Genomic DNA, 17,174 nt, shown 5'->3' with positions numbered 1-17,174 from the left:
TCATTTTTCATTAGCTTGTACCATACTACCTGGCTTCATGGTATCTGCTACTTCTAACTGTTGTATTTTCCCATTTCCTCTTATATTTGATTATTAGTAGTCCTGTGGATGGTTAGAATTCTCTCATATTGTATGTGGCAATCTATCCTGCTGCAGTGTCAGAAGAGTGTGAATGCCCTATTTCTATGCCAGCAGTAGCCTAGTAATAATGATCCCATTTCAAGCCATTGTAATGCACTATACTGCAAAGGTAGTAGAGTGAATGAAATTAAACAGATAATTTTATGCCATAAAATAAATTAATGTAATAAATCTAAATCAAATCAATATTTGGTGTGACCACCCTTTGCCTTCAAAACAGCATCAATTCTTCTTGGTATACTGGCACACAGTTTTTGAAGGAACTCGGCAGGTAGGTTGTTCCAAACATCTTCCAAACAACTAGCTACAGTTCTTCTGTGGATTTAGGCAGCCTCAAATGCTTCTGCCTCTTCATGTAATCCCAGACAGACTCGATGATGTTGAGATCAGGGCTCTGTGGAGGCCATACCATCACTTCCAGGACTCTTTTTTCTTCTTTACGCTGAAGATAGTTCTTAATGACATTGGCTTTATGTTTTGGGTCGTTGTCCTGCTGCAGAATAAATTTGGGGCCAATCAGATGCCTCCCTGATGGTATTGCATGATGGATAAGTATCTGCCTGTACTTCTCAACATTGAGGTGACCATTAATTCTGACCAAATCCCCAACTCCATTTGCAGAAATGCAGCCCCTTGCAAGGAACCTCCACCATGCTTCACTGTTGCCTGCAAACACTCATTCTTGTACCACTCTCCAGTCCTTCAGCGAACAAACTGCCTTCTGCTACAGCCAAATATTTCACATTTTGACTCATCAGTCCAGAGAACCAGCCGCCCTTTTTTTGCACCCCAGTTCCTGTGTTTTTTTGTGCATAGTTGAGTCGCTTGGCCTTGTTTCCACGTCAGAGGTATAGCTTTTTGGCCGCAATTCTTCAATGAAGACCACTTCTGACCAGACTTCTCTGCACAGTGGATGGGTGTACCTGGGTCCCACTGGCTTCTGCCAATTCTGAGCTGATGGCGCTGCTGGACATCTTCCAGTTGCAATTAATTGGAAGTAAGCATGATGTGTCTTTCATCTGCTGCACTAAGTTTCCTTGGCTGACCACTGCATCTACGGTCCTCAATGTTGCTTGTTTCTTTGTCCTTCTTCAACAGAGCTTGGGCAGCATATCTGGAAACCCCTGTCTGCCTTGAAATTTCCGCCTGGGAGAGACCTTGCTGATGCAATATAACTGCCTTGTGTGTTGTTGCTTTGCTGTGCTCAGTCTTGCCATGGTGTATCACACCTGCCTAAAACTTTTGCACAGTACTGTATATATATATATATAATCCTGCGTGTTGGGTGGCTTACATAGTTTATATTGATGCACCCACGTGTTACCATCTCCATGACTTTACAATGCTGTCCTGAATGTTAAATTATTGCTCTGAATGTTTGAGAGTTGCACTGTAAACTATTCAGTGTGGATAAAGGTTTAAATGTAATTAAAGCAAATTACTGTGCATGGATGTCAGCAATCTGTGACCTCCACAAAGTATATGTAATTAAAATCTAACTGCAAATAGAATGCATGGTGAAAACACAAGCTCTTCACCAGCAGTGCCTAAGAAAAAACATTATTGCCATTTTCTAATGTTGACATTTTCACACCCCTGTCACATTTAGGCAGTTTTCGACAGAATAAATAAAGTTATAATTTACCTTACTGATTTTCAATAAAATTGCAATTGAGAAAAATGCTAAGAAAAGCAATGATTTTGTCTTCAGTAAAACAATTTTCATTAAACATCACTGTAACCATGGTGAACAGCAGAGGAAGATACATTTTCTTTGGGGATCGTAAGCACTTTATAGTTACCAGTATACGTGGTTCTTTGTCTGCCTGTATAAGTTACATATTGTGCAATTATGCAAAAACTTCCTGAAAATCCATAGATAAACAACTGCACAACTCTGTAAAATGTTACCATGACTTGTTTCTTGGATTGAACCAGAATGCAATTATTACGTATATTAAACTGGTCTTGAACTGTTCAGAGGTAAATAGCCCAGTAATCACATTATTGTCCTTTTTTTCTTTTCTTTTCTTTTTTTCCCTTTGATTTCATTTTCTACAATAGGCCAATACTCATTATTAATTGTTCCTCGTTCTTTGCCTTTGCAGTTGTCTGAGGTGCAGGTGAAATGAAAGATAATGGCTGAAACATCATTACAATTAGGCCTTTAAAGCAGTGCTAATACTGTACCATACCAACCACCAAGCTCTTTGGTACAGAATTGTATTATTTTATGGCATAAATAGCATAGAATAAATGGATGCAATTAGGATCTATTAGACATGATCAAAAATATTTATTTTGGGAGTTATGTTTTCATCTTCAATGGATTAACATTTTCCTATTATTTGTTTTTGAAACTCCCCAAACTGTATTTTTGGAATGAAAGCTGCTAAAGTAAATGGATAGATAGCTTTTTGGTTCATAGGCATTGTCCATCAAACTTGCAGTGCCAAAGTTGACAGCTTACAGGAAATGTGTCCCTGGCTCTAATCCTCCCTTCTCCAGCTGGGGAAATATATTGTCCAGCAGTCTCTAGAAGTACAACCTCAGTGACTAAGTGACTATTGCTTTAAATGGTGCTGTATGTCCTTTCAGTCTGCTGTCATTTTTATCAAACACTTTAAGAAGCATGGCCCGATGGTATCTGCTCGCATTGGACCCCCTCTGCAGCACTTTGACTGAGTGTGTGTGTTTCCAGCACTCAGACCACTGACGGCTGTGAGATACTGCTCAGCCCCGCCGTAACGTACGGCCCCCCTGGTCTTCACCTTTCCTGCCCGGTTGCTGTGACGATAGCCCACTGCGCCGAGGTCAGCACAGAAAACTGGAGCATACGGCTCAAAAGACTAACCCAGGAGAAGAAGTGGGAGGTGAGATCATGTGACCTCTTACTATCACTCACTGCTAAAAATCATTTCATTTCATATACACTTTATGCCTGAAACAGTATCTTACACCTAATCATTTGGGATTGTATGTGATGATCGAATATTGGATATAATTGTACAATTGTGCATTTTGATCATTTTTGTGGTAATTTTTCGTATTGCGCATACATTTGTTTAATCCTATGTATCTGTATCCGATGAGTCTAAAAACACGCAGATCTAATCCATCCTGCCTCAACCAACCTGCAGCCACTAGGTGCTTCCTTGCAGTGTCAGTGTTAGTTCTGTGTTAGCTCTGTGTGCCAAGCCTGAAAAGAGAGATTTTGACCAGTAAACACTTTCCCACCCTCATGGAGAAGGACTAATGGCCTGGAAGGGATGTTCAGGAGAAAGCAGTCCTGCCTCTGCCCAGCCAACAGCAGGGTGACACTGTGGGAAGTGAAAGCCTTACAGCATGTGACAGCAGGGCACCAGGCGCGTGTCAGTCCGACAGGGGTAATGACAGAAAAGTTTATCCAGCGGATTAAGTAGGACAGAGACAACTGAGCACAGACACACGGAGGGAAATCAGTGGAGAAATCACGGACATGTTATTTATTCCTTATTTGGATAGTATTAAATGACATCAGGTTTCTGTCAATGGATTTACAGTATTACCAATGTAGAGACACACTTTCTTGAAATATTGAATAACTACTGGGAGTGTGCAGTCTGTTATCTGTCTGTTAGCTTTATGATAAGCCTTGTAACCTGGTGTGGTCTAATTCATCCAAACCTCTGGGCCTTGCTTCCTATCCCAGTAATGTTTTTACAACCCATTTAGCTGCAAAGCATGTCCAGGGTAAGGTAATTACATCTAGGGGGCAGGGACCTAAGCATCCACCATAGACTGAAAAGCTGTAGCACAGATTCCTATCTTGTCGCAAGGCTGCTCTGCTGTTGCCCAGAGTGCATAAACACAGCACTACTAGGCTCCAGTTGCATATCTCTGTTTCATATTTTCTGAAATCTTTCTTGCTATCTTGCACATATGCTGTGCATTGCTCTAGTTTATAAATCCTGTCAGGCTCTACATAACTCTGTCAGTAGGGAGATGTTTGGAAATTTTCAAAGTTGGCTGTTTTTCATTTAAAGATATGGCCTCTCCCAGTAGTTAACACAGTTTAGTTTTTAATTCAAGAGAAAATTTAAAGGAAACGTATACACTTTGTGTCTACATTTGATATTTGATTAACATCATCAAGGCATGGGTGAAGTGGTCCAAGGGATACCGTACTGCAATGATAATAAAGCTTGTTCTTTTCATTCTAACTGACATTTGTGCAAGAGGGTAATTCTCAAAAAAAATACACAAAAAGAACAGGCAACATGCAGGTGCAGACCCATGGGATGATATCTCTCAGGCAGAATGGGAAAAGCCATTGTGAATCCCGCAGGTACATTGAAATAATGAAGAAAAAAAAAATCAAATGTAAAAAAACGTGACATTTTTTAAATTTAGTTTATATGCTCCAGATTGTGTGCAATGGTGCTTGACTGTTTTTCTTCAGCCACTAGTTTGACAAAAAAAGAAATCTACTGTGCTTATACTAATGACTCAGCCTGATGCTGCCACTGGCTTCTGAATTATACATCCCGGCTTTGAATCGCAGTTACTCCCAGCACCAATCAGTCCTCTGAAATCTACCGTGTAACATGGTCTTTGCCTTCATTCACACATACCCTCTAATACCAGCATTCTCTTTCATACAAGCCAGAAGACAGTTATAACTAAATGTTCATCTGGAATGAAAGCAGTAAGCAGGCAACTACACAATACAAGGTAAAATACTCAAAGAGCAACTAAATACACAATGGGATGATTGCAAACTATACATTTAATTGTAGGGTTTTCCCTGTGTCATGAGCACCACTGCTCCATACTTCTGGAAAAATCTTTCAGACATTTCCTTTAAGCTTACATCAATACTGTGTGGTCATGTATATTGCAGGATGTGATGTCAGTAGAGGATGAGACCACTTCCTGTTACTGCCTGGTGGACTCCCAGAACTGCCATCTGCTACTGGACCAACCTGGTTGCTATGCGCTGGCCGGGGAGCCCTTTACCGAGGTTGCTGTGAAGAGGTTAAAGCTGGCTGTGTTTGGAAGCGCTGGTGCCAACTCCATGGACTACTGCCTGCGGGTCTACTGTGTGGATGATACCCCCAACGCCTTTCAGGTGCTAGAGTTTGGCTTTCAGACATGTGTTTCCACAATATGTTGTCATACTTTGACTTTGAGAAATGTGAGTTATTTTAGCATAGCTTCAATCCCTGCTTAGCATAGCTTCAAAACAGCTCAAGCTAGGTTTTTTCAATGGCTCGTTGCTGGTTGATGAGTTCAGACCACCTCCCAGCTTGACACGGTTTGATCAGCTCAAGCTACATTCTATTTTGAAACAGCTACCTGCTACCAGCTCAGACAAGCTACTGTATCAGCACTAGCTGGTTCATCAGCCAGACCAGCTTTATGGCCAGCTTGGCCATGCTGGTTACCCAGCTTATACCCAGCTAGACCAGTTTATGGTAGCTTGACCAGCATGAAAATAGAGCTGTTCAAGCTGGTCAAGCTGGCATAGCTGGATTTTAAAACAGGGATTGCAACAGATGGGCTTGAACATGTACACAGACACTAACTAAGTTGCTGCTTTTGTAATGCTTCCCGTTAAAACCGTTTACGTGAGGACTGTTGTTTTGTTATTGTGCTCCAGTGAAGATAATCTGGGCCAGTCATGCAAATACCCAGAACATTTAATGCCAATTACATGGCAAGGAAATTTTTGATTACAAAATGAAAAGAAGCTCCAAGGTTGCTTCCTTTCCTCTTATGCTTAATTGAGTAATTTTGCCACATTCATTAAATTTGATTTAACATTGTATTATGTGTGACAAGCCGAGTGATTCAATTTCCAGAGGGAAATATCTCAAGTGTTACGTGATATGCCTTTTTCCTGAACTGCTTCCATTAAATGGCGATCCGTATCTGGTCAAGCAGTTGGCATTGTAAAGTGTGAAATCTGCTGAAGACACAAGCCACTAATAATCAGAGGGACATTTTACACATTTCCATCCATCCATCCATTATCTTAACCCGCTTATCCTGAACAGGGTCGCAGGGGGGCTGGAGCCTATCCCAACATACATTGGGCGAAAGGCAGGAATACACCCTGGACAGGTCGCCAGTCCATCGCAGGGCGCACACACCATTCACTCACACACTCATACCTATGGGCAATTTAGACTCTCCAATCAGCCTAACCTGCATGTCTTTGGACTGTGGGAGGAAAGCGGAGTACCCGGAGGAAACCCACGCAGACACGGGGAGAACATGCAAACTCCGCACGGGGATTCGAACCCAGGACCTCCTTGCTGTGAGGCGGCAGTGCTACCCACTGCACCATCCGTGCCGCCCATTTTACACATTTGCATAACAAATGTTCTTCCTGCACATCTTAAATCATTTTATTGATTGATCAACAAAACTGGGTGTGCACTAAATAAATTAAGGTAGAGCGCCACCCAATTGTGATTCATATGTGTGGCAGTATGATGAGTTTCCTAGCGACTACTTCACAAAATGGCCCCATATTGTAAAGAATCCTCATAACATTATAGGACAATACACTTCAAATTAGGTTTGACTGAACATTGCTCAACTGAGGGGAAAAATAGAACATTTGGAAAATCATAACGGAACAAAAATCACAGAAGAGCTACTGAAGAAAAATAGCTGCATGTATTTTTGAAGTTTAATTATGTGAAAACTGAGTAGTGCTATAAGCTTGAGCGGACTCCTCACCCCAGGCCACTTCATATCCATGTGCCGGAGTGCCTCGTTGTGAGTGAGCTCTGAACGAGCCTGCAGGTCTGCCTCATCCACTGTTATCAGCAGCGGAGCTGATCACACAGCATGGACCTCGCCTCTGATTAAAACATTGGATTCCAGCTCCCTGTTGCTTCTGTCTGCTTTCACGCTCGCTGTTGTTTTTGAGCTGCCGTTGTCCTACTGAGAGGTGGCTGTGCCCAAATTAATAGTGTGTCATGGAGAAAATTGTGTTTTTGCTATTTCTGTTGTTGTTATTGTCTGAGTTGGTTTCTAAGAACATGGCTTGTCTGCACACGGCTTTAGAATGGTGTCTGATCTCTCCTGAAAGTGGGGTTTATCCAAACATATTCAAGCAAATGATTTATTCCTCTCTCCTCTACTGTACATCTGACAGTTGTTCAATACTTCTTCCCTTGCTGTGTCATCCCATTATTGCAAATGTGTTGTGGTCGTTTCTCTTTGGATACAGAGATCCATACCAACCGTTATCAGACCTGTACTCACTCATGGGTCGATGACCAGATCTAGTGGCCTAGCTAGTGGCCTAGCCGTTAGTGGTTTGACATACATACACTCACTGACCATTTTATAAGGAACACCTGTACACCTATTTATTAATGTGATTATCTAATCAGCCAATCATGTGGCAGCAGTGCAATGCATGAAATTATGCAGATATGGGTCAGGAGCTTCAGTTAATGTTCACACCAACCATCAGAATTGGGGAAAAATGTGATCACAGTGATTTCAGCCGTGGCATGATTGTTGGTGCCAGACGGGTTTCAGTATTTCTGTAACTGCTGATTTCCACGCACAACAGTCACTAGAGTTTACTTAGAATGGTGGAAAAAAACCAAGCTCAACGGAGAATGGCCAGACTGGTTCGAGCTGACAGAAAGGTAACTCAAATAACCACTCTGTACAATTATGGTGAGCAGAAAAGCATCTCAGAATTCACAACATGATGAACCTTGAGGCGGATGTGTTACAAATAGACAGTTGACGACTGGAAAAACGGTGCCTGGTCTGATGAATCTCGATAGGCATACATATGGTAGGGTCAGTATTTGACGCCAACAGCATGAATCCATGGACCCAACCTGCCTTGTGTCAATAGTCCAAGCTGGTGGCAGTGGTGTAATGGTGTGGGGAATGTTTTCTTTGCACTCTTTGGGCCCGTTAAATACTAATCAATTATTGCTTGAATGCCACAGCTTATTGGAGTATTGTTGCTGACCATGTGCATCCCTTCATGGCCACAATGTATCCATCTTCTTATGGATGCTTTCAGCATGATAATGCACTATATCACAGAGCAAAAATCATCTCAAACTGGTTTCATGAACATGACAATGAGTTCAGTGTTCTTCAGTGGCCTTCCCAGTCACTGGATCTGAATCCGATAGAACAACTTTGGGATGTGGTAGAACGGGAGATTAGCAGCATGAATGTGCAGCTGGCAAATCTGCAGAAATTGCGTGGTGCAATCATGTGAACATGGAACCGAATCTCAAAGGAATGTTTTCAACATCTTGTGGAATAATTGAGGCTGTTTTGAGAGCAAAGGGAGGCCCTGCACAGTATTTGTTCCTAATAAAGTGCTCAGTGAGTGTGTATATAGTGTGTATATATATATATATATATATATATATATATATATATGTGTATATATATATATATATATATATATATATATATATATATATATATATATATTACAGTATCTGGTGTATCTGGTTGAAAATATTTAAGTTGATAGAATGTGATGTAATTGTAAGCATCTAGAACCTTAAATGCTTGTTTTTCTGAAGAATTATATTCTGCTGCCAGCCTGCCAGCGGCAAGAACAGACTGACTTGTAAAAGACATGGGCTGTTGTGAACAAGACTACAACTCTATCCTGACAGTCAGAAATTTATCTTGGTGCTTTGTTTGTTTTATGTCCGCTTATTTCCTGCAGTGTGAAACCAGTCAAGGTCTCATAAAGACTAAGGGCTGAATTCACCTGTGTTTTATAAATGAGCTTCCAGTCACAGTCATATCGCAGACCACGTTAGCCTTTTGGGAGAACCAACGCTACCGTGTCTCTGAATTTTCAGGGGGTGCTTGCTATGGAGAGAGGCAAGGGTGGACTGCTCCTGGAGGAACAGAAGACGTTACTTTTTAAAGCAAACACCTCTAGCCTCCAAGTCTCCATCCAGGACATCCCACAGTTTCTGTGGAGCATAAAGCCTTTCACCACATGTCAGGTACAGTACTGCACATGAGTGCCTCTGCAGTGCCTACACCAAAGACAATTGAATGGAAAGAGGAGCAGGAATGGGAGTTATGCTAGATGTCTCCCTGGATCTTATAAACCGGTGCACAGTGTTTTGCTAAAGTGGAAGTCATTGTACTGCACAGGCTTTTGTAACCATGGCAGCAAAAGAAAATTGGGCATTTAATTTGCCTGAGTTCCTTCGGAAAACAGAAGGTATTGTTTTTTTTTGGGGGGGGGGGGGGGGGGGGGTTTACACTCAGTGTATGGTTATAGTAAATTATTTAACCTTAAGCTTCAAGCTTTCCTTTTTCATGGTGCCTAGCATGTTCATCCCCATCATTGAAAATGTGTTGTTGGCTGTTGAAAAAAATCTAATGTACAGTATGTATCTACTCGTGTGGTAATCCAATTCTCACAAAGAAGATGGGGATCGAGGCTGACTTTATTCAATATGGGCTGTGATGGATGTGGCTGTTAAAGGTGAATGGGGCTTCCAATATTGCAGTCTTGTTAAATATATGCCTGTGGTCACATCTCAGTGCAGACAGCTGTCCTCTTTCTTATGTCATGTTGCATGATTTGTGTTGGTTGCACCAAGGTTGCCTCAGCCCCAGAGGCTTACAGTAGGTTGGTGGACTGCGGCCACTAAATTGAGCAAATGATTTCAGTCAAACAATTATCAGACAATATTAACTGGCCGTTAATGAGCCTGCCAAGCTTCCAAATTTTGTATGTTTTCTTACTGCTCCAATAGCTGTGGTGTGCCAAAATGTTAAGTCGTAGTATTAAGCTGTTTTAGTGTGCATACGTGTATTTTCACCCGAATGCCTTTTACTGGAAGAACAGGTCACCTGTATAGAGAGTTACATGGGTCAATTCCAGGTCAATGAAATTCACTCTTCATCCTCAAATTAGGCATTTAAGACAATCCATTTCTTACTCTCACTAGTCCCATCAGTGTGTTGCTTTTACCCTGTGACTAAAGGTAGTCACCAAAGAGCAGAACTAGCCCATATTACAAGTCCAGAATAGCAATGAAGCTCTCCTTTCTAAGGATGAATGCACATCATAGGACTAAAGTGCTGCTTTGTGACAGCAAAGCAGTTTCTGGCAAGTGCTATATTTTTCCTCAGGTATATCTGCAACCTCAAACACTCTGTCCTGCTTTTTTTCATTGTGTGCACTTGTTTGTGTTAGCATTGCCCAAAGCATGGAGTGAAGAGGAATCATCTTTGCGCAGAATTTGTTTGGCTGGTTTCTTTCTTTTAAAGCTGTGTTCATTCAGGTTTGGCTGTGCCCCCCCCCCCACTCCCCCCCACTCCCCGCCCCTGCCCTGTAGGAATTCTCCTTCTCTCAAGTGTGGCGCAGCAACCAGCAGCCCCTGCACTGTGCCTTCTGCTTGGAGCGATACAGCCCCACCACAACCCAGCTCTCCTGCAAGATCAGTGTGCGGCAGGTCAAAGGTCACGAGCAGATCCTCCAGGTCTACACATCCATCGCGGAGGTGAGGCCCCAGTGTGTCTTGGCAGTGAGCATCATGACAGCACGTGCCAACTCCGTTGCTTTATAGAATTTTTAGTATCGCATCACAGATGGGGCATTCCGTCTTCAACGGTTCTCTGTGGGCAATGTATTTATGAATTCTTAAAGAGCTGTGGCAATAGTCAAAGATTTGTAATAGATGCTGAACGATGTAATAGAAAGATAATCGTTATGAGTTTTCCTACATTCTGACAGCACACCTTTTTCCCTTATGAAGAATATTTCTTATGTGAATGTGAAATTCAAAACATAAGTATTCCATGTTGAGTGTATGTCCTAATGTACTGAAAATGCTAGAAAATGTAATGTATTATCCTAATGCATGTAATACATTTTAACAGTATGTACCATTCAATCATATGAATGAATTCAATTTTCTACAATAGGATGCAGAAAATGATTCAGTGTACCATTATTCAACGTTATGTGAGGTGATTTCCGGTGGCCTGTACATTGTGTAACTGCCTAGGGTGTTGAATGCACACAGGGTTATTTCAGCACAGTTCATATTAGCCTGACTTTGTTTTCCAGAGGCAAAAGGAGTCTGTCTCATTCATTACTCAGATGGACTGCTCTACCACATCTCTGCATGGCCCCAAGGCTTTCAAAATCCCCCTCTCTATTCGCCAGAGGATCTGCGCCACGTTTGACACTGCCAATGCCAAAGGCAAGGACTGGCAGCTTTTGGCTCGGAAGCTTCACATTGAGAGGTGAGTCTCCATTGCTGCTTTCAAAGGGTTTCCAAAACGGTTTATGGAGTGTTCATAAAATGTACAAATATTTTAAATATTTCTTTTTGGCCAAAGCGGCCTAAAATCAAAGGTAAGACAATTTCCTGTATCTCTGCATGTTCATAGTGCAGAACAATTATCTGCTAGAATCAAACTTAAAGAACTGAGCCCATAGAATAAGTAAGCTAATAGATAAAGCTGTTTGTTCATCATTATCTGCTTCCTCTCATTCAAGGCTTGTTTTAACTGAGGGAAAATCATCATGACCTCCAATTGACTCATTCCACACTCAACAGTTTCATAACAAAACAACTTGAAAGGCCTGACTGTGAGTGGGAGTCATTTGTTGCATGCCCACCAGAGATGCTTCCTACTGTAACTGGAAGAGTCACATCCCATTTTAACAAAGAAAGTAGGCTACTAGAAAGTTAAAACTATATTAGAATGTGGAATTTAACTACCCATTTTGAGTAGAGTCTATGTTGTTTAGTGTTGCTAGTTAGCTATTGTTACTAATGATAATAAAATGTGGATAACAAATAAATGGATTGGTTACTTTTAACATATGGCTGAGTTAAAACTCCTGGGGGAAATGAAATAGCACATAAAGATACTGAAAATGCAGTTATGAATATGCAGGTCCTTCTGAGATAATTTCAACATTTGTCTCCTAGAATAGAGAATGTATAATGTTATTCATGGCCTCTCCTTCTGCATTTATAATCTCACTCTTCCAATTCTACCCATTTTGTTCAATTCCATATCATTAAATGCTTTAGCCCAATCATTAAACTCAATGCAAATAACACTGAGCTATTAACTGTCTTTCAAACTCTCCTTGTGTGTGTGCGCTTCCAGAGAATGTTTTAAAATTAAATGTTTTAAAATGTTTTAAAATTAAATGTTTTAAAATGTTTTAAATTAAAACATATTTTAATAAGTAATGTATCTCTCCAGCGGTGTTATAAGCCTTATGCTTAATTTATCATGTAGTTGAATGTTGTACACTACAGAAGAGCCTCCAAGACTGGGAATTGAGATTGTTTGGAAACCTGAAATGTTCTTAGCCACGATGTGAAAATAAACCCACTAATTTGAATCTTTTATTGAGTCCTTTTTCTGTATAACGATAGTGCTATTGCATCATAAAGATTGAAGTGTTGTAAATCGTGTTTGTTTTCTGTCTCTCCTGGCCTTGGGGGATGAATGAAGTTAAAGTGTATTGATGTTGCAAATGTTATTGTTACAGAACAGGTTGCAGAATAAACCACCGGGGTCTCATTTTAATTTAGGTAGATCGAAATATACAGTACATACGATAGGTACCACTGATTACAGTATGGTGTGTGGGAAATAATCAGTATATCAAGCTTCGTCCAGACTTCCTGGTAAGAGTATCCTTTGGCATCCTCCAGGAACAAGCTCTTAACACATTATGGACTAAGGCACCCTATAGAAAACCCATAGAAAGACCTAGGAATTACAGTGCATTTCAATGGTCATGTATCTTGAAAAACGGTCATATGATCAAATACAACACTGGCGTCACATCCATCTGTTAAGGGAGATGTAACGCGCAGGTCACATCTGTCTGTTAAGGGAGATGTAACGTGCAGGTCACATCCTTCTGTTAAGGGAGATGTAACGTGCAGGTCACATCCGTCTGTTAAGGGAGATGTAACGTGCAGGTCACATCCGTCTGTTAAGGGAGATGTAACGTGCAGGTCACATCCGTCTGTTAAGGGAGATGTAACGTGCAGGTCGCATCCGTCTGTTAAGGGAGATGTAACGTGCAGGTCGCATCCGCCCATAAGGGGTTAAGTTGCACTCATAGAACATCAGGACACCAGCAGAACAGGATTCTCTTTAGGATAATACTGCACCCATATCTCCTGTCATCATCATCCATGGTCAATGGTGCATCCCTCATGAACACTGTCCCTCAGTCCCGCAGTGTAGATTTAATTATAGATTTGCACAGGTATGAGCTTGGTTATATTATGTGAAAATGGAAGTTATTGGGCCAATTTTTGTGATTTCAGTCCTGTACCCGTACTACTTTAACCGAAGGGATTTGTAGATTTTGCAGACAAACATGAGGATCAGTGAATGCAAACAGGAAACGTTTTTGCTGGATTGTTTTTAGAAAAGATTTTTCAGTGGAAAGAAGATAAAACACGACTCAGGCCTATTGTTGTTCTTAAAAAGCCCATTGTTTTTAAGGCTGTATAATGCTCAGCTTTCATTGAGAGAAACGTGTTACTGGGTGGCTCATCCAGTCGAGGCTGCGTTTTCATTCAGGCCTCATTCTCCATTGTATTCAGGTCCACTTCAACACGTTCCCTTCTCTTGCCTCTCTTCCCTTGAGCAGCCATCTTGTGGCAAAATTTGTGTTATGCAACAAGTGAGCGTAACGTGCCGTGCGAGGGAGGATAGACAAGGAACCAGCTGGAAGTTTGCATTTTATACCCATGACAAGAGGGTGGAAAAACAAGGAAATATAAGTTTAAACCGAGCACCACTTGGTGTGGCTGCCATATTTCCTCCAGACATTTTGGCAGTTGTCCCTTCAGCTGTCCAGTTATGAGTGCTGATATGGGGTGAGCGAAAAGGGAATGTTATAGTTTCTCCATTATTCTTTAACCTTGGTGTTGTGGCAATGGATAAAGTGTAGTGCATCACTCTTAGCACTGTGTGCAGGTTTTTTGGATTGCAGGGATTTATAGCAGGTTTCAACCGAGTCGAACCGGCTGCTTTCAGATAATGAGAATGTCTAAGCCTTGTTAAGCAGATTGAGAATTCATTTCCTCGGGTCTGAAGGTGCTTTAGAAATAAATAAGGAAACAATATGTGTGACTTGGCTAAATGGTAAATGATAGTGTAAAACTGCCCTCTACTGGATATTAGTACAAATGCACCAACAGTCATCATGGTTCTGAGGAAATGTTTTTATTGTTCAAAACACAATTCCATAGTGTGCCATGTCCCTGAGTATGTGCCAGGCCATTGAGCATACTGATTATGACATTTTAAACATCAAAGTGCAAAAATATGTGTTTTGACACATCATCTCTCAAGGAAAGCAAGCAGTCGAGCTGAAGTTGCCCTTTTCCTTCCTTGCAGGAACCTGTCCTATTTCGCCAAGCAGAAGAGTCCCTCAGCAGTGATACTGAACCTCTGGGAAGCCCGTCACCACGACAACGGGGATCTGGACTCGCTAGCCAGTGCATTGGAGGAAATCGGCAAGGTCCACTCCAGAAGCCCGGCGAATGGCAGCAGCACAACCCAAACTCGCTCAGAATTCACTTAACAGAGGACAGAATGGCAGCAGCACAACCCAAACTCGCTCAGAATTTACTTAACAGAGGACAGAACAGCACCAGCATAGCCCAAACTCGCTCAGAATTCACTTAACAGAGGACAGAATGGAAGCAGCACAGCCCACACTCGCTCAGAATTCACTTAACAGAGGACAGAATGGCAGCAGCACAACCCAAACTCACTCAGAATTCACTTAACAGAGGACAGAATGGCAGCAGCACAACCCAAACTCACTCAGAATTCACTTAACAGAGGACAGGATGGAAGCAGCACAGCCCAAACTCGCTCAGAATTCACTTAAGAGAGGACAGAATGGAAGCAGCCAGAGAAGAAGGAAAGAGCTCAAGCTACGCCTAGAGGAGGATCAGCATGGGGAGGGAGAGTACAGAGGAGCCAGACTAAGACTTCACACAGTGAAGGGCAGGACCAGGTAATCAAGGTATGTGGGGTTGCATTGACAGCCGTGGTGGGAAATCAAATCCACAGGCTACACTGCATCAAAGACGGCTTCCTGCTTCTGTTCTTTGATAGTGGAAGGCAGTGGGGGGGGGGGGGGGTTGTTTACAGAGAGAATCCTAACCTTTTCAATCAAGCTAAGCACACAAGCCAATATAATTAGAAAAGTATGTTCATCGACCGGCAAATGGAATGAAAACTCAGCGGCTGTGCGTTTTAGACATGCCCCTTTGAAGCTGCCAAACAGACTGGGCTCCGGTCTGCATCGTTACAGGAACGGGGTGTTGCCAAGCGACAATAACTCAAGCAGAGACTCCACTGCCTTCTCATAACGGCATTTCTGTATTTTCATTCAGTTTCTCCTGTACTTATTCGCAACTACATTGCTTTGAATCTGATTGATTTCACTGATTAATATTTTGTCTTATTCTGATTTTGATATTGCTTTAATAATAAGAATACGGATAGTAATGTTGCCTAGCTAAGTCTCGGAAATGTCTCATATTGCAGTCTCCCAGGGGAAGTGGGGTAAGATATAAAAGGATTTATGTGATGAGACTTTATTCAATGCCTGTCTTTCACACTATAATGTGCTACTGTCTGTTATAATCCAATCTTAGCCATCACTCTGCTGTAATACACAGATATCCCCATCAAAGCCAGTGAGCACCCACACATTCCCATCAAATGTCCACACTGTGCTGTATGTTTAGAATCTGTAAAGTAAGGATCAAAACCTCAGAAAACAGTGGAAATGTGCATTAGACAAGCTCAGGCTACACTGTAGTGAGAGTCATGGGATCCTAAAATGGTCTCTCTACCAATGTAGAGGCAAGACTGGCTGTAAGCTTGCTGCCGGCACTGAAGACATTTCTCCAGTGGCCTGTATGAGGCACTTATCTGCTTCAACAAATCCACACAGTTCAGTCTTATAAACAATGGAGGAACATGTATTGGCAGTCAGAACCAGATGCAATTAAAGGCAGACAAAGCTGGCAAGCTAAAGCTTGAGTCTGCAGGGATGCAGCTTGGTATGTTTCTTCCAGTGTTGAACAAATTATCCAGTTAATTTATGTCAGTGCTCATTGGCATGTGCAATTTGAAGGAGCCTACTAAGGGGTGATTTTAAGATATTCGAGTAGTTGGGTAGTTTTCTGAAAACAGAGCCAATGTTTTGCAGTTGGACTTAAACAGGTTGTCACAGCAAACTTTATTAATGGCACTCAATGTTTGATGTGCTGAGTCTGGCCAATGATCTGTGAAAGAATGACAGCCCATCCAGGATTACTCCTCACTGTTGCGGAGAAACATGTTCAAAATGATCAGAACATTTCTGCAGTTACAGGAATATGGGAGTTATGTTGGCATGCAGGGGTTTGAATTTGGTATTGAGAAACAAGTTATGGATATTCTGCTATACTGATACAATTATTATTGTAGTAGAATGTCTACTAACTTAATGCTTACCTGGTGGGCTCAATATACTGTAAAAGATGAAATATTGAACTGTGAACACTGTTAGCCCCCCCGCCCAAAAAAAAACATTGTACATTGATTTAACCTTACAATAATACATTTCTCTGACACCTGGCGTGGCTTGGTTATACCGAGTTGTATAACAAAGCCTTTTATACACAATGTGAGTTGTAGGCTTTGAATGAATTTGCATATCCCGTGCTACATCCTCTATAACAGCACATAGTCCCCCTCAAGGTACTGACAGCTTCAGCAGTGAGCAGTGAGAATTATGTGTGTTGCTGTAAAAAAGAAAAGACAAAAAAACTACAAATACGATGGTTTGTGATTTGAGTTCCTTCTGTGTCTTTTGTAACAGCCAGCCTAGTAATCGTATTCAAAAGGTTATCTGTATAAATCTCGTGTATCTCTCACAAGCTATCTCTGAATAAATATTATTTTGCAAACGACTCAACAATGTTGAGCAGAATAAAGTGTTATCCATTTGCAAA

The 17,174-nt window shown here is 41.5% G+C and overlaps 1 protein-coding gene across 2 annotated transcripts in view; it reads left to right on the top strand.

The window, feature by feature from the left end:
- The window catches only part of LOC133105450 (netrin receptor UNC5D-like), a 109,347-nt gene extending 92,173 nt beyond the window's left edge, over positions 1-17,174 (top strand). For both annotated transcript variants that reach the window (XM_061215577.1, XM_061215576.1), the window contains exons 11-16: positions 2,843-3,014; positions 5,024-5,251; positions 8,997-9,146; positions 10,497-10,661; positions 11,231-11,409; positions 14,554-17,174. In XM_061215577.1, the coding sequence (XP_061071561.1) occupies positions 2,843-3,014; positions 5,024-5,251; positions 8,997-9,146; positions 10,497-10,661; positions 11,231-11,409; positions 14,554-14,740 (1,081 nt within the window). In that variant the 3' untranslated portion in view covers positions 14,741-17,174. The remainder of the gene's footprint in view (positions 1-2,842; positions 3,015-5,023; positions 5,252-8,996; positions 9,147-10,496; positions 10,662-11,230; positions 11,410-14,553) is intronic.

This window comes from Conger conger, chromosome 12 (genome assembly GCF_963514075.1).
Source record: "Conger conger chromosome 12, fConCon1.1, whole genome shotgun sequence".
Classification (NCBI taxonomy): domain Eukaryota; kingdom Metazoa; phylum Chordata; class Actinopteri; order Anguilliformes; family Congridae; genus Conger; species Conger conger.
The sequence above is the reverse complement of the archived record's forward strand: the minus strand, read 5'-3'. Positions and strand labels throughout refer to the sequence as shown.